The sequence below is a fragment of the Lepisma saccharinum genome, chromosome 1 (genome assembly GCF_977018435.1).
Source record: "Lepisma saccharinum chromosome 1, izLepSacc3.1, whole genome shotgun sequence".
Lineage (NCBI taxonomy): Eukaryota > Metazoa > Arthropoda > Insecta > Zygentoma > Lepismatidae > Lepisma > Lepisma saccharinum.
The window spans coordinates 164,344,409-164,369,627 of NC_139229.1; the positions used below are offsets into that span (position 1 = coordinate 164,344,409).

The 25,219-nt window shown below is 37.4% G+C and overlaps 1 protein-coding gene across 1 annotated transcript in view; it reads right to left on the reverse strand.

Moving 5' to 3' along the window:
• LOC146003621 (uncharacterized) overlaps positions 1-25,219 on the reverse strand; it is a 113,395-nt gene that overhangs the window by 47,565 nt on the left and 40,611 nt on the right. The window contains exons 5-6 of the mRNA XM_083141946.1: positions 18,081-18,301; positions 14,305-14,459 (exon numbers count right to left, since the gene is read on the reverse strand). Coding sequence (XP_082998072.1) covers positions 14,305-14,459; positions 18,081-18,301 — 376 coding nt within the window. The remainder of the gene's footprint in view (positions 1-14,304; positions 14,460-18,080; positions 18,302-25,219) is intronic.

Genomic DNA, 25,219 nt, shown 5'->3' on the forward strand with positions numbered 1-25,219 from the left:
ATATTTATTGAATTTGATTGGGTTGGCAATCGGGTGGGCACAGCAATTTTTGGGTAGGCAATTGCCCATCCGTGCCCACCCCTGTCGGGGAGGCACAAAAGTTGTGAGAGAGAATGCATTGGCGTCCCGTGAAATTGTTTGAGCCCTATTAAACCAATATTGATTTCAGCCTACAAAAAAATTGGATCCAAAAATTTTCTTGCTCGCTTTGCTCGCAATATATCATTCTTCTCTGTAATGCATTGTAAATTACCAGACAGAGAAATAAGACTTGTCTTAATTGATTTTGTTTTAAATACATGAACAATTGTTTCGAGGAAAGGGAGTGTCCAATTTAGTGTCCACGTCGCTCCATGTTGCATATATCGTCAATGAAGGGGCGAAGTGGCGTAACTTGAAAAATTGCGTTTTTGAATTATGACTACCTCCTCTGTTACCTGTCAAAATTTCATGGCTGAATTCCCACTGGTTCCGGAGATTTAAGCACCCTGCAATTGGCGTATCTTGAAATTTTCTGCATAAAAAAAAATTGCGAAGTTTCTTCAGTGGCTGCTAAGAAATGAAGGCGCGTACTGGCGTAAGCTTATTTCTAGAAACAAGGTAGCCTATACGATTTACGAAAGATTATATAAATGTATATAAGATTTATGAAACAAGGTGAATCATACGTTAGTCCATGCACAAAAAAGTTAGTTCCAGGGAGAAATCTGAAAGTAAAATGTGATGGAAAATGTGAAAAGTTTGGTAAGAATGTTTTAAAATCACAGAGCAGTTCGCATTGTTTTCTCTGATATTAAAAGTGTGTTTAGAAACATGGTTTTACACACTGATACTACTTATCTTTCCTTCTATGGTAAAAAATAATGATTTGTTTTTGATCTTCGAGATTCTTCATTTTGCGTAGTTTTGTGATTAACGTCAGAAACCTTTACATATGTGTTGACGAATTCTCGTTGAAACTGAAGGAATCTCGAAGATCAAAAACAAATCATTATTTTTTACCATACAAGGAAAGATAAGTAGTATCAGTGTGTAAAACCATGTTTCTAAACACATTTTTAATATCAGAGAAAACAATGCGAACTGCTCTAGCCAAAAGAAGATGTCATTGAGAAAGAGAAAAGAGGAGGAAAACTTCAGAGCCTACTGGAAACGGACAAAATAATAAAGAGTATGATAATAGAACTCATAAAGAGATTCCCAAGAGTCGATTGATTGATTTAGTTTATTTTACATCGCGTTTTGTATCCCCCACCATTTACACTTTTTCTCACTTTTACACTTTTCAATTGTTACAGTTTCTCAGTTTCGTATCATCTGGACAAACACAAATACCCATGCCTTACTCGGGACTCGAACCCGGAACCCCTGGCGTTGTAGCGCGCTCTGCTAGCCACTCCGCCACGGAGGTCGACCCCCACTCGACCACAGGGTCCGGCCCCAAGAGTCGAATCTCACTACTGCAGGAAAGATACAAAAAGGCAATGTCTTCATTCGGATCTGCCAAAAAGCAAAATGTATAGAATGTTTATTCAGGATCATAAAGAGAACATCACCCCTTTACCAACTTATCAGACATACAGAAATATATTCAAAAGAATGAAACTTCCTTTTCATTGACCGAAAAAGGATACGTCCGGTGTGTTAGCAACTTTCTGGAAGGAGATGAGCCGAAAAAAAGCAAACTAGCTGATTAGTATCAAAAACATACTCGCTGATTGATTGATTTGGTGTTTTAAGTTCACTTTATGCACAGTAAGGCTAATCGGGACTGGACCTACAGTTTAAAGTGGAATCCGAACCACTATGTGCCTCCACCGGGTTCGAACCCGGGACCCCTTGATTACAAGGCAATTACGATACCATTGCGCCATCGGGGAGGCCCAGTCACACATATTCGCTGAGAAGGATGCTGTAAGATAGAATAAAATGGAAGCTAAAGACACACCGGACTTTCAATGCAAGACAGTTGCTGCAGTGTTTCAGTGCAGAAAGTAATTTATCTTCCCATTTCAAATGAAATAAAGTTATTTTATAAAAGACGATTATGAACATAAAATTTTGCAGTCTATGATCTGAAGACAAGGGAATGTCATTGTTTTGTGTGGCACGAAGGAGTGACACACACAGGTGCATGCGAAAATCTTCACGTGCCTAAACAATTTTCTTCATCAATTGGATGTAAAACAGGTTGAAGAAATTTACTTGTTCGCTGAAGGTTGTACATGGCAAAATAAAGACTCAATAGTTGCAGCCATGATGCTCTACACTGTTACTATGGCTCAGCATATCAGTGTCATCAATTTAAATTTCTTTGAATCGTACCACGGACAGAATGAAGGCAGTAAAATCAACTGGAAATGTATTCATTCCAGCTCAGCTGCTACCAATTTTTAGACTTGAACGATCTGATAAACCACACACTCTGCATTCCCTTCGATGCATGAATTTCTTAGATTTCCGAGATTTCGCATCAAATGTGAGGATCCTATCTGTAAGGAAGGATGATAATGGACTGGACAGGCATACGAGAACTAATGGTGATCAAGGATCAACCACATACAATTTATTTCAAGGACAGCCATTTAAATGTGGTTTATAGAAGTATCTCGCTGCAAAGGAAAGTTATATTCACCAAAACTCCAAAGTGTCTTCACTCACATCCACCAAGGATTTCACTACAGATGTATGCAGATTTGATGTATTTATGTGAAGGAGATACACCTGTAGTGAGATAACCTGAGTTTGTGTATTTCTACAAAAATCTTCCACACTGAATATCATTAAAAATATTAAAAATATTATATTGTACGAGCCTTCAAAGTCCCATAGTTATTCTTAGTTACAAGTACAGCCAGAATTCATATTTTTTTTGTACTAAAGTGTTACTATATCTTGAATTGCATTAAAGATAAACCATTATTAAATTTCTGTATTTTATTCACTTTTTTAAACTACTATTTTCAACAGGAATGGATAAATAGACGTGAATGGATGGATCACTTTTAATAAAGGTATGAAATCAATACAACTATTATTAAGTACTTTACATTAACGGGAAAATTAATAAATGTATCTCTACATACCAAAACGTTAATTTAAAAAAATGTAAGGAGGGCGTAACTTTAATCACAATCTTTGAAAGGAAAAGGCGAAGGGGCGTCAGTGATTCAAACACATTCCAAAATTTTTCTTCCAGCAGAAATGAAAACATGTTCAAAATGTAACTTTTTCCCCAGATGTAAGAACAATCATACACTTATTGCACAAAATTTGCAATTGATATAATAAATATCAAATGAGCACGACGGTATTATGTTGAACGAAAGACTTTAAATCTCTCTCTCAAAAAATCGTAAAAATCAAGATACGTCACTTCATCCCTTCACCGACGATATGTGAAACATATATCGTGCACTAAAGTTATACATGTTAATGTAAAAAATAATTATATTTGGAATGCATTTATCCCGCATTTTCTCTCTTTGAAAAATAGTTTGTGTACTTGTTTTCCATTTATAATGTGAAATTGAACGTGTTCAAAAATAATTCAATCGTTTGTTCGAACACAAATGCTTTAGCACCAACTTCTACACCCTTCTTGCATAATTTACGAGGGTAATAATGTCTTTGTTACTACTACTACTACTACTACTACTAATAATAATAATAATAATAATGTTGGTGCCGGGTTCGAATTCCGGCTTGGGCATGGATGTTTGTGAGTGTGTGTCCATTCATCAATTTCATCAAAACATCACTCATCCCCATCTTGGCAAATTAGCCAAAAGTAGCACAATAAGCGAAGTAAAATATGGCAAAATCAATAATAATAATGTTATAATAATAATAATAATAATGTTATAATAATAACATTATTATTATTAGCATTATTACTATTATTAATATGGCCCATTTATCCAGGTACTTGCCACCCCAAACAAAAATTCGTGGTTGCGCCTCTGTTCCAATGGGTTTCTTTCTGAGATCGATCCACGTTCAAGTGTTTCAAATGTTTTTGAATTCAGATATTTAATATTCGTAATGCATCCAACGAGTTTATTTTTTCCAAAAACAATTACATTGTCAATAATGAAAAATATAACCAGCTCCGCAGTTAGATATTCTGGCGCCTTACCCACGGTTACCCTCCTCCAAGCACCGACATTTTACACACGTCCTTCGATATTTTCTTCTTATGCCACAAATGATATCCCCCAGTTAAGAAAATTCTAACAGAGCATCCACGACAAGGATAATTTGCATAGGCATTCCTTCACCTACCGCATTTTCTCAAAATTGATCCATACAACTACAAGCATCCCCATATCTCTTCCCAAACTGGGCAAGGATTTTCACTTTGAGCACTTGGGGGCAGGGTAATATTTCATATCATAAAAAATTACCTTGACATTTTATTATTATTATCATTATTGTTGTCGTTGTTTTACAAATCATAAAATTTAAATTGAATTGAAAATACCGTGGCGTTGTTGCTAAGTTCAGACTTGAGTCCTCTATTTAAATAGAAACTGGATTCGACTTGCTTCCTTTCCATAAACTTTAACATTTATTTTAGGAACAGTTCAGTGTCTTTTTGTATTTTTTCACGATGTGTATATCAGAGACTAGGGTCAACCCGATGGCGTAGTGGTAATGGCGTGGCCTTGTAATGAAGGGGTTCCGAGTTCGGTAGTCGGCGGAGGCAACCAAAACTTCGATTCCCACTTAAAACTGTCTGTCAAGTCCCGATTAGCCTATCTGTGCATAAAGTGGACTTAAGACAAAAACTCAAATATCAAAGACCACTAAGTCTGATATCTTTCAAGACACATCTTGTCCATGTTTTCACGGAACAATTTCACTATTCAAATGATATTAGGTGTTCCCAGACATCTCAGGTAGGTCAAGTGCTTCACTGTCCCCCCCACCTTTCCCAATATGAGGACGAATGCTTACATCCTACAAATTTTGGGGTAAGGAAAGAAATAAAAGCTCATTAAAAATAATATGGGTTATATTTAAAGATTCGTATTTTGCATTTCTGATTTTAACAAAAGTTTTAGCATTTTTAAGAATATTTCAGTCAGAAACGCAACCACGAATTTTTGATTGGGGGCAACCACTAGGATGAACGTATCAATAGTAATAATAACAACAACAACACGATTGTAATTAGTATTACTATTTTTATTATTAATAATAGTAGTAGTACCAAACATTATTATTCACGCAATAAGGGGGGGGGGGGTTAGAAGTCGGCGCCCAAGCAATAGTGTTGGATCAAACTATTTGAAATATTTTTTCAACACGTTCAATTTCATTAGCTAATAAAGAAAAGCAAGCACACAAACTGAATTTTTGAACGACAGAGAATGCATAACGAATATAATTCTTATGGCGAGCGAAGTGAGCAAGAAAATTTTTAGAACCAAAATTGTGAAAACTGAAAATAATATAGATTCTCTTTTATATATATATATATTTTATTTGGATCGTTCGGTTCCTATGGCTGACTCCCGCCGCCCCTCTAGCTACCTACGGCTCTGAACTTGATGAGACTGTAAGAAAATTAGGTATTGCGAGCAAGAAAAATAAGAAATGTATTTTTATTTGTATAACATTTGAAATAAAGTAGTTGCCCTTTTTCTCCCCCGCTGCAGGTGCCTTGGCCGTCTAGAAGAAAAAATGCAAGAAATACGTGAAAACTTATTCCATATTGATCATCCTTTGTCCTGTTACTCTTAGAGTCTGCCAGTCTTGCTTTTCTTCTACTTCAATGTCTGACCCCCCTTTAACTCAGAATGGATTTTCGTCCAAGGTTGGGGGCAATGTCCCTGCCCCCTGTCGTTGCGCCACTGATTTCAGTTATGTCTGTAGAACATCTTTTAAAACGCCCTATTGCTACTACTTTGAGGGTAAAAAATTCAAGAAGCGCCTTCTGTGGATGGCTCCCTAGTCCCCCTTTCCTATCCCTCGCTAGGGGCTTAAAAAAAAATAAACGTGTATTCATATCATTAACTTACGGACTGTGTTGAGACAATATATTTCTTTTGTTTTCTGCGAAGAAAAACACAACGTTTATGTGCGACAATATGAAAAAAAAATGTCACTAACAAAGTACAACAGGGACTACCCGGTTTTAAATTTTAAATACCGAGAGATCCGGAATTTCTTGCACGATGAATAATATTGATATCTCATTGTTTTTAAAGGAGGTATGAGTTCGACGGGACTAGCTCGTCCCCAAGATGTCTAAAAATCACATATTATGAGACTAAATTGCAATTTCCTCTACAGATGTCATAAAACGAGAGCTCTTCTCCCTAACATCTTACATTTAGCAAGCAATACTCGTGACGACGCTTCAGATCATTCTGTTTTCAGGTGACTGTTGCTAGTTACGGGGATCAACGTTATGAGATTATAAACTGCCCTCTGCTACAGTTTTTCCCATTTTCTGCGCAGCGCTTTTGTGAGGGATGGTCGGTTGACTAGTTAGCGACTGTACGAGACACTAAGCAAATTCAGGGCCTCCCCGGTGGCGTGGTGGTAACGTTGTCGCCTCGTAATCAAGTCCCGGGTTCGATATCCGGTGAAGGCACATGGCACAGTGGTTCGGATCCCACATTAAACTGTAGCTTAAGTCCCGATTAGCCTTTCTGTTCATAAAGTGGACTTAAAGCAACAAACCAATCAATGAAACTAAGCAAATTCATCTACCAGTGACTTTCGGTATTTTGTAATGTGCAATGATAAATAAGAGAACGATAAAACTGCCGGAGAATAGGCAAGAGTGTACGAATGATCTCAACAGCTTGGCGAAGAACGCTGGTTGCTCAAGAATGAACCGCGTGGACACATTTGTCCGACTGGGACATGCAAGGTGTTCTTACGTAAATTTTTGGGGAAAGGGTCATGATTCATGCTCAGTTTTCCTGCAAGTTGATGAAGGGTGCCGTATAATGACATTTGTATAAGAAAGACGTTGATGTTGCCTGCAAATGTTATCCTTCACCATAACATCCCCACATGGTCAATTTGACAGCAATAACTCTCCGAAAGGGTCTTGCTTCATGTTTTTACACTCCGGGCTCAGCTCTTAGTGAATATCAGATTTATTTGAGCCGCTTAAAGATAATATGAGAGAGAAGAAATTTTTGACAGGTGAAGCACTGACAAAAGATATCCTGCGGTGGCTATGACAGCAGTCTATTTTCTTGAACGCCAAATAACTCACGGAACTGACACATTGACAGCAGTTATGCCTGTATGCTCAGGGAGATTCCTTTAAAAAACTCACGTAGTTTTGTCCTTGTAGGACTTGTAGTCTTGGTCGGTCACCCTGAATGACCCCTGCAAATGCGCTGTTTGAGAAAATATCAAACTAATTCTATCTGTATTTTTACGTCGCTTTTCTGCCAATTTAGCTAATCGCGACGACAAGGATAAAATTGTGAAATAGATGGAAAGACAAAAACACCTTATGCCTTGACAAAGATATTCGAATCCAGGAATTCTGGTGCTACACTTACTTCTCCGCCACAGAAGACGACCAAACTAATTACATTTTTCAAATTATTTAGAGAATATTTTCGTTCACTGTAAATTAATGGAAAGACGAAAAAGCATCAAATGAAATCGGTCTACAAGTTAAATAAAACTAAATTAATGCTTACTAGAAGAAAGCAATGTTTCGTTTCTTTTCCTTATGCCTCATGCCTCCCCGATGGCGCAGTGGTAGCGTCGTCGCCTTGTATTCAAGGGGTGGCACATAGTGGTTCGGATCCTACTTTAAACTGCAGGTCCAGTCCCAATTAGTCTTACTGTGCATAAAGTGGACTTCAAAAACTGTTTCTTTGACTTTATGGGTGTGAGTGATCGGAGTTTATGGGTCCGGGACGGGATCGATACGGTATATAAAACTATCCCGATCTTCAGGACAGAACATTTCACGTATTTCCCGACTAGTTCAGAAAATTTGGATGGGTAATGTTCAGAATTTCCAAACACTCCTGAAATTATCGAGTTCCACGCACATTTTGTCCCCAAAGAAATTATTTTCGGTATTTTCTTGAAGATTTTCCTTCCGATAATTAAGTATATCCAGAATTCTTATTTCGCGATCATTTTAAATTCCTGAGCTATCGGAAATCCCGAAAGTAAGGAAATCATTTCCCGAAGTTTCCCGGGACAGGACTTCTGGATCCCGCAAACTGAAGTCTGCTTTCCGTTGCGACTGGTAGTATGTCAGAGGTCCCAGGTTCGAATCCTCGTCATTGTGTTTGTTCAATCACCATGTTCCTGACGTGAAATAACCAGAATACGTAAACTTTAAAATACAAATATCGTATCCGATGCAGAGGATGGCTGATTAACATCTGTGCATAAATTGGACTTGAATCTAGGGATGTACAATATCGGAATTTTGATATCGAGGTATATCGTCAAGAAAATATCGTCGCAGACGATACGATATTATTTCCGTATCGTGATATGGGTGATATATCGTCTCCCTCTCCACAATATATATCGCAAAAATATCGTAACGATATATTGTCTAGTTAATATTGCCTGGACGATAGTTTCTCAATATCGCGATATATCGTCTGGACGACATATCGCCGAACAGTACTTGAAACAATTGGAATGTCGGTTCTGCCAACCGAAGGCTTGGTGTTTTGATGACGTTACTTTGGTCTCAATATGTGTTCCTTGCACCCCTAGCACCCGTGGTTTTACCACAGAGAAAACAATGTAATAAAAACGGACTCTTTTGAACGTTCGTACCGCCGAAAGGACCCACCGAAGACAAAAATTGACACTTGCATTAAAAAAAAATCATTATGACCTGCCTGCTTTACCCACTGGATCATTCACTGTGCCTGCACTTTCTTCTTCATCTTACATGATATGTGGCGCCGTTCTTTCCCTTCAACATGTTTACAGTTAATCGGATATCATGAGTAAGCAGTTGCAGTGGAAGGAATCTTCCAAATCGAAAAAAAAAGAAAAACATATTTGTTTCCCGCCATAATTAATTCACAATTACCTCCTCCTTAGATATAACACTGACATAGTGGAATCTTCAAGCCAGAATATATGTGAAAAAATGATTCATTGGTTGATTGAGTTGGTGTTTTAAAAGTCCACTTTATGCACAGTAAAGCAAATTTGGACCGGACCTACAGTTTAAAGTGGGATCCAAACCACTATGTGCCTCCACTGGGTATCGAACCCAGAACCCCTTGAATACAAGGCGACGATGCTGCCATCGGGCAGGCCTAAGGCATAAGGAAAAGAAACGAAACATTGCGTTCTTCCAGTAAGCATTAATTTGGTTTTATCTAACTTGTAGCTTCCTTGACTGAAATATTGATTTTACCCATGCGTTATGTCGCCCCTCCTTCTTTCGAAAATTTTTAAGCCCCGCTGTACTTTTTGAGGACATCATACACTTCTTCAACATAAGATAACAACATTGTGAGGACGCTACTCACTTGTGCACCAGAAGTAATAAGCCATGTGAGGACATCATACACTTCTTCAACAGAATATAGCAACCTTGTGGGGACACTACTCACTTTGCATCAGAAGTAATAAACCTTGTGGGGACATCTTACACTTCTTCAACAGAATATGGTAACCTTGTGGGGACACTACTCACTTTGCATCAGAAGTAATAAACCTTGTGGGGACATCATACACTTCTTCAACAGAAGATAGTAACCTTGTGGGGACACCACTCACTTTGCATCAGAAGTAATAAACCTTGTGGGGACATTATACGCTTCTTCAACAGAAGATTGTAACCTTGTGGGGACACCACTCACTTTGCATCAGAAGTAATAAGCCTTGTGAGGACATCATACACTTCTTCAACAGAATATAGTAACCTTGAGGGGACACTACTCACTTTGCATCAGAAGTAATAAACCTTGTGGGGACATCATACACTTCTTCAACAGAAGATAGTAACCTTGTGGGGACACTACTCGCTTTGTATCGGAAATAATAAACCTTGTGAGGACATCAAACACTTCTTCAACAGAAGATATCATCCTTGTGAGGACACTACTCGCTTTGGATCGGCAGTAATATACCTTGTGAGCGAAAAGTTTCTTAAACGTATATCGAATTTCTATCGCGATTTGAAGCCATGACTTCCTTATTTCAAAGCATCCGAGCACGTAAAGTAAATTGATTGAATTTGTGAGATGTAAATAATGCATAAAAGAATAATATATTTTAATAAATTAGAAATGTACATAAATCAATAATAATAGTAACAGTTACTGTTAGTATTTTCATGACGTGTAAAGTTACATTTTAGCTTCCTTGAAAAATATATTGACTTTGCCCATGATACACCCTTCTCGCTTCCGCTTGGAAAATTTCTAAGCGCTTGTATACCCTTGAGCGCACTATATATTTCTTCAATGGAAGATAACAACGTTGTAGGGACACCACTCGATTTTCCATCAGAAGTTATATCCCTTGTAAAAGCAGTTTTTAAATTATTGACTAAAGCCCCTATCACACGGAACTGGATTTCTATTTGGAATGCTCTAGTTGACGCTGGACTGGCTACCCATTTGCTAGTTTTCGCCTCACACGGTACTTGTTATACCGTACTTGTCGATAGTCTTTCGTTCCCATAATGGCGGTCGCGCGAGATGTAAACAACGTATCACTTCACACTTTTAAAATACGATAACTATCCAACCGAGAGGAATATCGCATCGCATTAAATGGTTTTAGGTAGAGAAGAACGGCGCTGATAAAATACATACTTTACAACGTTTACTATACACGTATGGAAGAATATTTTAGCTTTTTCAATTGTAAATATGCCTTTCGTGTTGTATGCACTTGGAAGCCACAGACAAAAAAAAGGCTACTTTACAAACTCACAGAATATCTTCACATGGCCAAACTTTGCTCTGATTGGCTGTTCCACAGAATCTAGTCGAAGAAGTTAGTAGCAATTAGAACATGTCCTATTCCTCAAAACCAGTCAAGCAGTCAGCCAGGCGGCCATGATTACTACCCAGAAAGTCAGTTCATCGCCAACTAGGGCATTCTAACTAGAAATCCAGTTCCGTGTGATAGGGGCTTAATTTAATTTAGTAACACCGTTGAGCCTTGTTTCATGCCTTGGTCAGCATTGTAATGTTTAATTGAATTTAGATACAAATTAACATTTAACTTAAAGCAAAGCATGATTCGAAATGTATATAAATTAAACACAAATAGTTTGTGAGAACAATGAAAGATACTTTGCATAAATCACATTTTGCATCGTTTCTTTCTGGCTTTTTTGGCTAATCGTGACGATTATACAAAATTGATGAAGGGACACTGAAAGAAAATAATCGAACTCAGAACTTTATTGAATCAATTCCAAGTCCTATATCCCTCTGCAAGATTTCCACATCATATCACATGGTATTATTATTATTATCATCATCATCATCATCATCAACAACGTCATCATCATCATCATTATTATTATCATTATTATTTGTAATCCGCGTGCTATCTAGCTTTTTACTTTTTGTCTTCATGTTAAAACACAGAAGTTTGCATTTCTACCCAAAATAGCACAACATATTATTTTGCTAACTTTTTTGTCAGTCATTAAATTATATCCACCGTCAGATCTCTCCTATTTCATGTAACATCTGTTTCTCTTTTCCAGTGATTTATTCTCTTCAGGACAAGTATTTACGATTTTGTTTATGAAAAATATCATAAACGACAAAAACTGCAAAAATCGACAGAGACTAAAAGTATTTCCTCTCTTTTATTGTCAAGTACCAACAGGGTAGCATTTTCAAACTTATTTACACATCGGTCCCCACAGCGTCTGTACAGAATCAATCGTGTGTATGGAGTGTAAGTGCAAATTTTCATGAATCTAATGGACCTTGTGGGGACCCGAGGCCACCTGATTTCACAGGCCTTGTGGGTACTGGTGTCCCCACAAGGATAGGAAACGTTTTTCTTGTATAATTTGCTCACAATGTAGGTTAGTTTTAATTTTCGGGAGTTTATAGTTTTACTGTGTTATTTGTCACATAATTTCAACAAACACATCAGACTACGACTGTGATTTCCCCCGGTCCCCACAGTGTATGTGCACTAACAGAGTCCCCACAAGGTAGCATATGCGCGTATGTGTGTGTGTGTGTGTGTGTGTGTGTGTGTGTGTGTGTGTGTGTGTGTGTGTGTGTGTGTGTGTGTGTGTGTGTGTGTGTGTGTGTGTGTGTGTGTGTGTGTGTGTGTGTGTGTGTGTGTGTGTGTGTGTGTGTGTGTGTGTGTGTGTGTGTGTGTGTGTGTGTGTGTGTGTGTGTGTGTGTGTGTGTGTGTGTGTGTGTGTGTGTGTGTGTGTGTGTGTGTGTGTGTGTGTGTGTGTGTGTGTGTGTGTGTGTGTGTGTGTGTGTGTGTGTGTGTGTGTGTAAAAAATATATATTTGGCACACCTCTGTGCACAATAGACCAATATAAATGAAAAATCTAGTATGTAGCAGTGCTACATTCCTACAACAAAGACAATTTTCAATAGGATCAAAGGGTGGGCACAAGTGGTTTGGATCCCTGGGCACAAGTGGTTTGGATCCCACTTGAAACTGTAGGTCATCTCGATTAGCCTACCTGTGCATAAAGTGGACTTAAAACCAAAACTCAAACATTGTAAATAGGCTGATACTTCTTTGGGAAAAAATAATAAGAATGTGTAAGAACGGCAGTGCCACAGCTTACGGAAACAACTTCTTGAATTTCACATCTAGCATCAGTCCTAAGGACACTAAATGGACCAAATTTGGAGGGAAGCATGACAAAAGACTATTCTTTTAGTATATGTAATGCTCGGTCCCCCAATTTGAAAGAAGAGAGTAAAAAAAGTGCAGTATTTTCAGGAAATTTCGAAAATTGGGCCTTTGCCCCTAGATTGCTAATTGTCGCATGTTGTTAAGTTTTTGTCATCATTACATGTAAAAGTGAAATATATCCCAAAAAAAGCAGTCGTTGAGGAGTTATAGCCCATTTTATAAGATTTATCCAATAATACTTGGGGAGAAAAAAAAGACTGTTTCAAATTCTGCTTGCTAAAAGTAGTAACAATTCATATATTGTTTTGTAATTTAAGTATGTCATATCTTCATATGTAAACTAATGAACAAAGAAAAAAAAGACAGAACTGAAATATGCATAGTTTTCAAGAAATGGCACATTATTTGCTGCCACATGGTGCTGGGATATGACATATATACGAGGGCAAATCGAAAAGTCTTTGCCCCATTTTTTTTTCAGCCGAAATAATAAACATGCAGAAAAATAAAAATATAGGAATTGTTCCATGTACCTTGCACTATTTTTCCACATAGTCACCACAGCAGCTCAGGCATTTGTTCCATCGCACCACTAGTTTGGAGATGCCGCTGTTGTAGAATTGGGCCGGCTGATCGTGGAACCACCACCGGACAGTGGTCTTTGCTTCTTCGTTGCAAATGAACCTCTGTCCTGCCAGTAACTTTTTCAGTGGACCGATCACATGGAAATCACTGGGGGCAAGGTCTGGACTACACGGTACATGCTCCAGAATCTCCAATTTCAATGACTGAAGTCTGTCGATGATCCTGTTTGCCACATGAGGCCTGGCGTTATCGTGGAGGATAACTACATTGTCCACATTGAGAAACCCTTGGCGCTTTTTCATGATGGCAGCCCACAGATGTGAGAGTGTGCCACAATAGTTGTCAGCATTGATGGTGTCATCTTGTGACATGAAATCCAGCAGTAGTGGTCTTCGGCGATCCCAGAAGCCCGTGAGCAATGTTTTCTGTTGTGAGCGCTTATTGTCATGAAGATCTTCTCGGCCATTTTCGAACTCTCAAAACCACCACCACACACTTCTCAAAGCGAGACTCTTGTCCCCATATGTCGGCTGCATTCCCTATGGATCTCGAAGGGTGTTCGTTTGTCCCTTGCTCCATAGAAAACACATAACACTTCTCTGCTCATACGATGTGGACGTGTTGAGTCATCTTTGCAAACTGACAGCAGCGCCATGCTGTGGAACAGCCGAGAATTAATGCTAGGCAGTTCCAAGAAAAACCTATTGCATTGAATATATATATATATATATATCTCGGTTTCTCAATCACACTAATATTTCTGCTGAAAAAAATATGGGCAAAGATTCTTCGATTTGCCCTCGTATATACCAGGTATCAGCTAAAGGTTAATTATATCTTAGATCTAACAACATTAAATTGGACCAGAGGCAGAAATTACTCACCTTAGTTCCCTCATAATTTAAAATGCCAACGCAACTCACTGGAACAACTTTCATACATAATCTACCCAGATTTCGACGTCCAAAGAAAAACAGGTATGGGATCTCATAGGCAGTAGCAGCTTTCTTTATTTCACGAATGACATCATCCAAACCACCTAAAATAATAATAAAAAGCAACATTGTCATTTTAAAATGAAGTAGAAACAGGTGGTGGTAATGAGATAAGGAAGAGATTGACATGCATTGTTATGATGATGACAAATGCATTCCTGAAAAGCTCTTTGTGTCAGAATTCTTGGTCAGGGTAGCCACTCTATGAACAGAATAAAATTCAATTATAATTCCCGGTTTTCAAGGTGAAGTCTCCAAAAAGTCAACGGCACAAGCTGATAGATGGTTTTTTTGTTTCAACCTTACATACTACTGCCTCTCAACACCAACACACAAATATATTAACAATATAAAAGGTCTGTGCGATTACAATATATCCAAAATATCTACCAGGTGTATAAGCTTAAATCTGCTGTTTGCTCATAGATGGCGTTAGTGAGCATATGAAGCTACCATGGGCATGCAATACCTGGTGTTTGTATGAGTTGGACATCTGCCAACACGAATCAGTGGACATCGTCAGCATGTGCAGACAACAACAGACAGTGTTCCTGTGGTAAGCATGTCTAGTTTTGTGCCAGAAAAAGAGCATATGCGGGAAGCTCTGCTTTTCTGCTTCCATTTGAAGAAATCGGCTGCCGAATCGCATTGAATGCTTGTGGATGCCTATGGTAACAGTGCTGTATCGGAAACAACGTGCAGGGATTGGTTTCGTCGGTTCAAAGACATCAATTTTGACCTGAGCGACAAGAAGCGTGAAAATCGGCCCAGGAAGGTTGAGGACCATCAATTGCAGGCTCTTTTGGACAAGGACGATACCCAAACGCAAAAGATGCTTGCCGAGCAATTGGGTGTTACTCAAGCAGCCATTTCCATGCGTCTACGTGCCATGGGAAAGATTCAAAAGATCGGAAAATGGGTGCCGCATGAATTGACCAATCGGCTGATGGAGAGATGCCAAAACACATGCGAAATCTTGCTTGCCAGACAAAAAAGAAAGTCTTTCCTGCATCGGATTGTGACTGGCGATGAAAAGTGGATATATTTCGAGAATCCTAAATGCAAGAAATTGTGGGTTGATCCCGGCCAACCATCAACATCTTCTCGAGACCAAATCGCTTCCGCCGGAAGACGATGCTGTGTGTTTGGTGGGATCAACAGAGCATCGTCTACTTTGAGCTGTTGAAACCTGGTGAAACTGTCACTGCCCACCGCTACCACCAACAACTGATCAAATTGCACCGTGCTCTGTGTGACAAAAGGCCGGATTATCAACAAAGACATGACAAGCTGATTTTCCTCCACGACAACGTCCCATCGCACACGTCAAGACTGGTCCAGAGACACGCAACTGGGAGGTGTTACCCCATCCCGCCTATTCACCAGACCTGCCCCCTTCCGACTACCATCTGTTTTCGTTGATGGGCCACGCCCTCGCTGAGCAGCACTTCGATTCGTATGCAGACGTCTGAAAATGGCTTGATGAGTGGTTTGTCTCGAAAGAGAAGGACTTTTTTTGGCGTGCTATCCACAAATTGCCCGAGAGGTGGGCAAAATGTGTAGCTCGTGAGGGCAAGTACTTTGAATAAATTTCTTGTTGCTTTCTATGAACAAACCATGTGTTTTTCTGACTACAAAACAGCAGATTTAAGCTTATACACCTGGTAATTCAATTCAGGCCGCTCCGGTGGAGAAGTGTTGGGAAAGAATCATATATGTCTTTCAAATCTTCGTTAACTTTAAGCAACCTTATGACCCCATAAATGGAGATATGATAGGCCATATCATGAGAGAATTCAGAATACCAGAGAAGTAGTCAAATTGGTAGACTTCTTTGAAGTAAAGCAAGGGCTGAAGCAAGGAGATGGACTGGCCCAATTAATTTTCAACCTGGTGTTGGAATACGTTATCAGGCAGCTATGAATTGATACCAGAGGCACTCAACAAAACAAACTACACAAATAATTGGATATGCAGATGATATTAACATCATAGGTAGATCACTAAGAAGAGTAACGGAAGTCTTTAAGGACCTGAATGAGGAAGGCAAGAAAGTTGAACTAAAAATAAACGAGAATGTGACAAAGATATCAATCCAGTCAAGGAAAAGAAGAAACTGTGAACATGTAATAGAAAACTTTAACATCAAAATGACCAACAACTTCTCATACCTAGGTACAAACCTGAATGAAAAAATAGGAGAAATACAAGCATGCATCCAAACAGCAAATAAGGCCAACTTCTCGATATTACCTTTAATCAGATGTAGAGATGTCAATTGGAGAGCTCGAGTGATGCTATACAAAACACTCATTTGTAGTATTGTAGTATATGAATGTGAAGCATGGACTCTTATGAAACAAGCTGCTAACAAACTACTAATTTCAGCATAAAATCTCCCAAAGGATCTTTGGTCCTATTCAATCACAAGGAGTGTGGAGAATTAGATATGCCGACGAAATTTACAAACTCTCCATAAAGAAAGGGCCGATATTTTATAGGAAACAAGAAAGTACGTTTTTCAACATTGTATTATTGGTTACAAACATGTACATATCCACTTCATTTTTCAACATAGTCACCATTATTTTCCAAGGACTTTCTGTACCATGGCACAAGCTTTTTTATACCCTGTGCATAAAAATTCGCCGCCTGGGAGTTCAGCCATTCAACACTGTCGTTTTCAACACCTCAGTTTCTTCAAATCGTTGAGACGAAAACCACTTTTTTAGGTGCAGGAGGAGGTGAAGGTCCGGACTATACAGGGGGTGATTAAAATTTCCCATTTCATAAAAACATAATTCCCTGACTTTTCAGGGTTTTCCAGACCAAGAATCAAAAATTTCCAGACCAAGTCATTAGAAAATTCTTGTATTTAAATATGTGTATAAGATAGTCACAATACTTTAGCTAAAAATCACACTTACAATTCTACTTATTCACTTCACAAGTTAAAAGTAATAATGAGAAGACAAACAGAACAGAAATTGACTGCCTGATATAAGTATTTGGGGTGAGCTTTTATGAAATACTTGCTGCATATTGGCTAAGGGTTAACAAAGATTCTTTTCTTTTACAAAAAAATCAGAACAATTATAGCATAAATTTAGTAATACGTGGTCTATTAAAAAAAAAAAAGAAAAAAAAAAGACTGGGACTTTCGTCATAGCGCACAAACCATTTTTCGTAGCGAGTTCGCCTGCTGCATCATGCTATGGTCACCAATAGCCCAGATAGAGCCACCGAAATAAACCCGTGCAGTAACCTCTCGTTACATTCACTTCGCAGCGGAGATGAAATACCTATCGTAACAGCGTGTAGACACCCTGAGTATATATATATATATATATATATGTATATATATCTTCTACATATTCCAAAATAAGGAACATGCACCTTCATCTGGAGCAGGAATTCCAGAATGGTGTTCTGGCATGCAGCTGTCAACTGATGCGCTTTAAACTCTCTACTTAAATTTGGTTTGATTACTGGTTCTTATGCTTCTACCGGAATGTCACTGCTGGTGTCCTACTACTGTAACAAGTTTTTCTGTAATGGTACCAAGAAATCAAGAATGTTCAACATTTTATAGTGGCCGACACAATTTTTAGAAACATCATATCACAAAAAACACACTAGGAAAGAAATAGTGTAGCCTTTCTTACCTTTTGCCTCAACCCGTTCTAGGTCTGATGCTAAAATTATAAGCTTCAATCTCTTAAATACCAAGTACTTTCTTGCTTCTCTCAAACCAACAACATATCTCCTCCGTGCATGAGCCTTCACTGGGTTTCTCTCATACTGACGATCCTGGAACCTTACTATATCAGAGACCAAAACTCGGACTGACTCTTGCAGGTCTGGTGTCAGCAAATGTTCACAGTAGCTGAAAACAAAGATGATTCATAAAATGTTAATGTGAAAGCATGAAAGTAAACTACTTAAGACCAATAATAATAATCACTACACACAATTGTAGATAAAAGAAAAATGCTCCATGCTGCAGCAGTTAAGGTTCGGCTGGACCTTTGGCCGATACTAGGACAGCTTCATTCTTATTTTCCTCTCCTTTTGGCAAACCACTAAGATGATCCAAAATCAGAAAAATTACATATGCTTAGAATTACTTCTAGAGCACTCATGTGAATCTTTGTGTGGTTTGCTTTTGCTCGTCTAGATATTATCAATAGTTTAATAGACTTACACAATCACAAAACTATTGAGAATATCTAGGCAAGCAGCGAAAGCAAACCACATGAAGGAATTCCTAGCATACGTTATTTTTTTGATTTCCGAAAGGAGAAGGAAAGTCTATAAAAAGCTGCCCTGGAGTCAGCCAAAGGTCCAGCCAAGCCTTAAGCCAAGTTCCGCCAAGCAGTGTTTTAACGGGCGTTGCACGATTGGCACATCAAGTCCCATTGCTGCGGTCTGCCTTTCTAAACTGCAGTCCTGATGCTATTTCTTTCCAGTAGCTCTCCAACTGAGACTATGCTGACACCAATGAAACTTGGTTTGATTTGGTGTTTTAAGTCCACTTTATGCACAGTAAGGCTAATCGGGACTGGACCTACTGTTTAAAGTGGGATCCGAACCACTATGTGACTCCACCGGGTATCGAACCCGGGACCCCTTGATTACAAGACAACGACGCTACCACTGTGCCATCGGGGAGGCCCCACCAATGAAACTCTGGGACCTTGACCAAGAACTAAAACACAGGACCATGGAGAAAGATTGATTCCACCTTAGGAGGTCATAGCTACCTCACTGAACATCAACATTGCACTCTAATGGATTTCTGACCTGTTTTATATATTTAAAAAAAAGTTGGTGGGCCAAATGTACCTCAAATGCTGGAAGCAATCACCAAAACTACTTTCTTGTGGGTGGTTTAACTAATAAAAAAGGACACAAAAACCAGACCAAATACATGCATACAAGAAACATTATGTAGAAAATTTCAGGAAAAAATGCAGGCTCAACCAGAAGTTTGCTGAAAATTTCTACGTAGTAAATCTCCTGTGTGTGCCTAATCTTCAATAAGAAACACTATGTAGCTACATTTTATAAAAATGGTAAGGGATCATTCTTACCAAAATTTACAAAACTAACTATTGTAATGTTAAAGTCGTCAACTCCCTATTTTAAGAAACATCAAGCTTAAAGTTAAGATAACAGTGGAAACAACCTACTTGAATGCTGATTTTCTTGTCTACCTTGTTTTACACTCCCGATCAGAAAAAATGGCACACACATCAATCCCAATAACTGTGTTGGGTATGTCACTTTTTCAGAACAGGAGCGTACCACGTGAAAATTAGAGAAGGTACAAATTAAGTTAATGTACATGACTGTTTCCAAAGTACATGTAACGACCTTCTGGATGGCTGATACATATTTAGAACAAGACCACATGACTGATCATATCTCTTAAAAACATCAGTTGATATTTCACTTTGGTTTTGCATTTTTGTTGGTTAACACTGTCACCTTTGATGTGAGTGGTCCATAGTCTGATCCCCAATGAAAGCTTCAAACTCTCAGTGTTGATACAGCATTGTGAAGACAATAGGGGAACTGCTTGAAAGCAACAGTAGTGGTCCAGGAAGCAGCAGTGGCAGGATTCAACACACTGATCTCACATCACGTAATGAAAAGTCACCTGGAAGGTCCTCTCTCTCCAAAGGACTGTTGCATCATAGAGTTGAGTTTGCACTTTTTAAAAATATACATATGAATGTATAGCAAGCTTGAGTTACAACGCACCATGAATATTGTTATGTTTGACAGAAAGCTTACTTAAAAAAACAAACTATTAGGTGTTTTATTTGAACTTGATGCTTTTCAAATGCGCAGACAGATACAAAAAAAATCATAGATGAACTATTTATTACGTTTTCTTGGAAGGAGGACCAGGCTCCCATGCTAAATGTAATTTTGAAGTCCAATCCCCTAAATAAAAGCAGGTAAAAGAAGAAGAAAATGGGAATCTTGCACAAAAGCTACTACTTCCATGGATCAGTGGGGCCTCCACAATGAATCTGAACTGACTAGGAAAATTATACATGTATCTACAACTATGAAAGTCATGTTGAAAATCATTTGATTGTTTGCTCCCACATTAAAAAAAAAAATGTATCCTCCAATATCAAAGTGGAAATGAGTCATGTAATTCCATAAACTGGTTCTAGCATAGGAACTATGTAAACAAGGTACTTGAATTTAAGCACCACAAAATATCACTTCTGAGAAATGTTGCCAAGAGGTGATTATGAAACTGTCCATATATGTGTGTTATAGTCATAATTTTTTCACCTCTAAGTTTGACAATTAGGAAGCAAGTAGGAGAGCCCCATATCAAAATTATCTGCAAATTATATTTTCTTCTTTATATAAAAATAAATCAACAAGTAATATTTTCCCCAAGTGATCTTTTGTGTTGCTATTCTGAATATTCAACTACTTAACTTACATCATAGCCCTGATGCTAGAACCAATTTGGGGAATCCTCTTTCTGTAGGTATTTTGTAAAGCATTTAATTTTTTTTATGAACTATTGAACAATTGCCTGAAAAAAAAACTAACATTAACTCCCCATGATAAATAGATCTTCTACATTTATTTGTGCATTTTCGCAAGTTTCAAAAGGATATGCTTTAAAAACGTCTCTTCAAAGAGGGTTTACACCATTTACAAAAGGTTCAAGGAGTGAATGATCATGCCATGTTCTTCCAAGATATGCTTGTCATTTTACACTGCTATTAACAAGTTTCATATGAGGACATAACTTTTTCCTTTTTGTCTTATTTTTAAGTAGCTCTTTTGTCTCCCCAGATTAATTACAATGATGAAGATATATGATAAGACTGAAAAAAACTGATTTAAAAAATAGAACGATTTTTTTTTGGTTGAAATGAAAACTTCAATCTATGTAGTGTAGCAAGATACACTTGCTTGCATTAAATGCAGTGATCCTCACAATGTGCTCCTCGAGTCCTGAGCTATGTGAAGACTCCAGGATGCTTTCCATGAAATATCTGCTATAATATCTTCATAGAGTGTTTAAGTCCACTTTATGCACATGTTAGGCTAATTGGGACTGGACCTGCAGTTTAAAGTGGGATCTGAACCACTATGTGCCTTCGCTGGGTATCAAACCTGGGGTAATACCTTCATGTCCAACAACAAAAATTCCATATGTTCTCAATTTCCTTATGCAATGAATGCACATACACACTATACATGCTTCCTTCATAAACCATAGATGACATATATTGAAAGCATAGTTTATCTTTATTCTTATTGATGTGACATCTCATACTTCTGAAAAAGGAATGTTAGACACACTACCATTGGGTGAATTTTGGTGTGGTATTAAGAAATAGTAACAATGTTTATCAAAAAAATTAGACAGAAAACTTCTTCTCTTTGTCACTGTAACTAGTTTCTCCACTTTACAATGCTTTTTTTCTTCTTTGTTATTCTACTGCAATACCAATTAACTTTTTTTAAATGTAATTAACTCAATTTTTTTCTAAATTTGAAACAACTCAATTTGCAGCTCCCACATTTTTCTCCTGATGCCCTTCACGTCCATCAGATCCTTATTAAAGAAAGAATACAGAAAACTTGCAGCATTAGTACAGGCACAAAATTTTAGTAAATGAAAAAGCAAAATTTCGATACAAAAAACAGAGTCAATTTTTGGTTCAAAAGCGGTAAAAATGAAATAAAATTTCGTTGTTATAGCGGTGAAAAATATACAAAAGCAGTATATAAAATTACATTTTGGTTTCAAATTGTGAATATAATCCTAAATTTCATTTAAAAACTGCACTTATTGCACAAAATAAACATATCCCTTCCAATAGCACATTTATGTAGTTACCCGAGTATTAAGTTCATTCCTGTATAAAGGGGTTTACATTTGCTTCTCAAATATTTACAGCAGAATTAATAAATTTTCTGTGAATTGCATAACTCACAGGATAATTCAAACTTGAGAAAGTGTCATGTCTGTAAATAAACACTAAATTTCGTGTTTAAGAGTCTATTTCGCATCTTGCAGTTCATTTCACATAATTCTGTGATAAAACAGGGTAAGAAAATGCACCTTACACCTTTCAGAAATATGTACAATTAACATTACAATGCGTTGTTTCAAATTTCGTGTTTTTGTCAAAAACGAAATAAGCATGCCTCTAAGTATTAGTGTTACACTGATGGTGTTGCAGGACGATGTGGAATAACTGGAAGGGAATGCTTGCTACATGTATGCACTTCAAGGTCCATGACATAATCTCTGAACTATTACAGTGAACATTATCATCACCATATCTTAGTCCCTTATGCTATCCTCACACAGCTGTACTTCGATTCCTGCTTGTCTCCTGTGCATTCTACTCTGCCCTAAAGGTAGAGAGGTGTGAAGGTGGGGTCCTACATATTCTCAAAGTCGACTATCATGGTGGTGATGTGACCAGCATCATGCCCCAACCACCTTTACATTCCTCTCACGGTTGTAGCAGGTATACATTAATGAGAGGCTAGGTGGGCACTGGAGCTGCTTATACATGAACATTAATGAAAAAGTGCCTACCTGACATGAGATCCTGGAATTCTAACTCGGATCTTTGACATGGAAGTCAATTGCCCTAAAGACTGGACAATTTTCAGAACAAAACAATAAAACAGTTCACACCTATAAGTGCCATTCTTTAAAAGTAAAATGTCACAGTTCTCTATGATTTAAAATAAAAATAAAATATTAAGAGTGTTGGATTTTGGTCTAATGCCAGCAAAGCCGTTTTGAAATTTCCTCTCCTTTTGAAAAACTACTATGCTATTCAAAATTCTGAAAAATTACATCTGCTTAGAATTTTTTGTAAAGCACTTAAATGAATCTTAGTGTGGTTTCCTTTTGCTGTTGCCTAGATATTTGCCATACTTTCGCAGCTGGCTACATAAGCCTATTAAACTAGTGCAAATATTGAGATCATAGAAATTTTTCAGAAATTTGAATATCATAGTGGCTTCTCGAAAGTAGTAGTAGTTTCTAAAACTGCCTTGCTGGCATCGGTCAAAGTCCCAATCGAGCTTAAGGCTGACACATTTACATGGCTACTAAAAACACACGAGAAAGTTGCAAACCAATTTCTCTAGAGTGAAACTCTCTATTTACTTGAGAAATTGATGAACTGTCACAACAAAAGAATAAAAACCACTTATTAATGTGAGCCACTTTTATTATTTGTAATAATATATACAGGGTTGCTACGATTTTTTGATTATGAAATTTCCTGACATTTCCAAGTTTTCCAGTTCAAAAATGAATTTTTTCCAGACACGTTAATCATCATGATTTTTGCTCTTGAATCTTGTACTTTTCAATTAAATATATAGATCCGTTAATTATTATGAATATTCATCTTCACAACTTTTTTTTAAAGCAAATTCCATTCTACATGCACCAAAACACCTGAAAATTCAAAGAGTAATGTAAAATTACAATCGGCATCAAATGTTTCAGGTGCTATAATCACTTGCATCTAGCCTTCAGGCTAAGGTAACAGAGGTACATTATTTCACCATAACACATCTCCAGGATCTAAAAACAACAGAAAAATTTCATAATGAACACAGTCTACATAAACCATACAACATTTTCCACTTTCTAGTGGATTTATAGTACCATAGAAAATGCTGCTTTTTGTTTACATTCATGAGTACACAGCATCTGGAGAAATTTTTCTTGCATATAGGAATTCTATAGGAAATGCCAACAAGGCTAAGATTTATAAAATAATAGACGATGACCTCATCTTCACCAACCTTTCCGATATTTATGATCACACTGTCAATGTACTTTAGTTATCAATCAGATATCTGGACTACAAGTTTTACTTTGATATTCTTTTTAAAATCTAGTATAAAAGTGAAAATTTATTACTGAAATTTGAAGGAACAGTAATTTTGCACGAAACTGAGAATCACAAGAATGAAAGGAACAAGTTTTTGAACTGAATTGTTTTTGGGAATGGAATCATAAGAACCGAATCCAGAAGTGGAAATGAACCGCTTGTTCATTTTGCAACTTTTGACATGCAGACTCCAAAATGCATGTAAATTCCAGACAATCTGCAAAATTCCATGACATTTCCCCATTTTCCAGGTTTTCCAGATGCGTAACAACCCTGTATATAGTGATTTGTAAAACCACAAAACTGTTGCATGTGGCAAAACATTTTAATGTAATAATTGCTCGTTCAATAGCATCTCAATTCTCACTTTAATTTCAACACTTGGCATTTTGCAAATACTAGATAAGCCACATCCATTCATGGAAATTGCATATTACAGTTCGTTCATAATATTATTTCAAATTTAACTTATTCAATCTGTACCAAAGTAACACTTTTAATCTTCTAATGATTACCTTAATTTTTAATCACTTCAATGGTAATTAAAAAAAAGTTTTTAAAAATTAGTTTAAACAAGCCAATTCCTGAATATAAAACAGATGAAATAGATACTGAGACAGACATACATCCACTCCATACTCAGAATGTGAACCTATGACTCCTGGCATTGTACTAAAATCTTCTAAACATCCTGTCACAAAGGATGATAATTTTAACCTATAAATATGCTTATGCTAAACAGAGACCTGAAAAGACTTAAAAACATGGCGATTTTTTTTAATATTTCTATTTTTCCAATTGTAATTATGAATTATTTCTTTATGAAAGCAAATTTTCTGAACTTATTATTGTGTACTACAAAGAAAATATATAATAAATGCAAT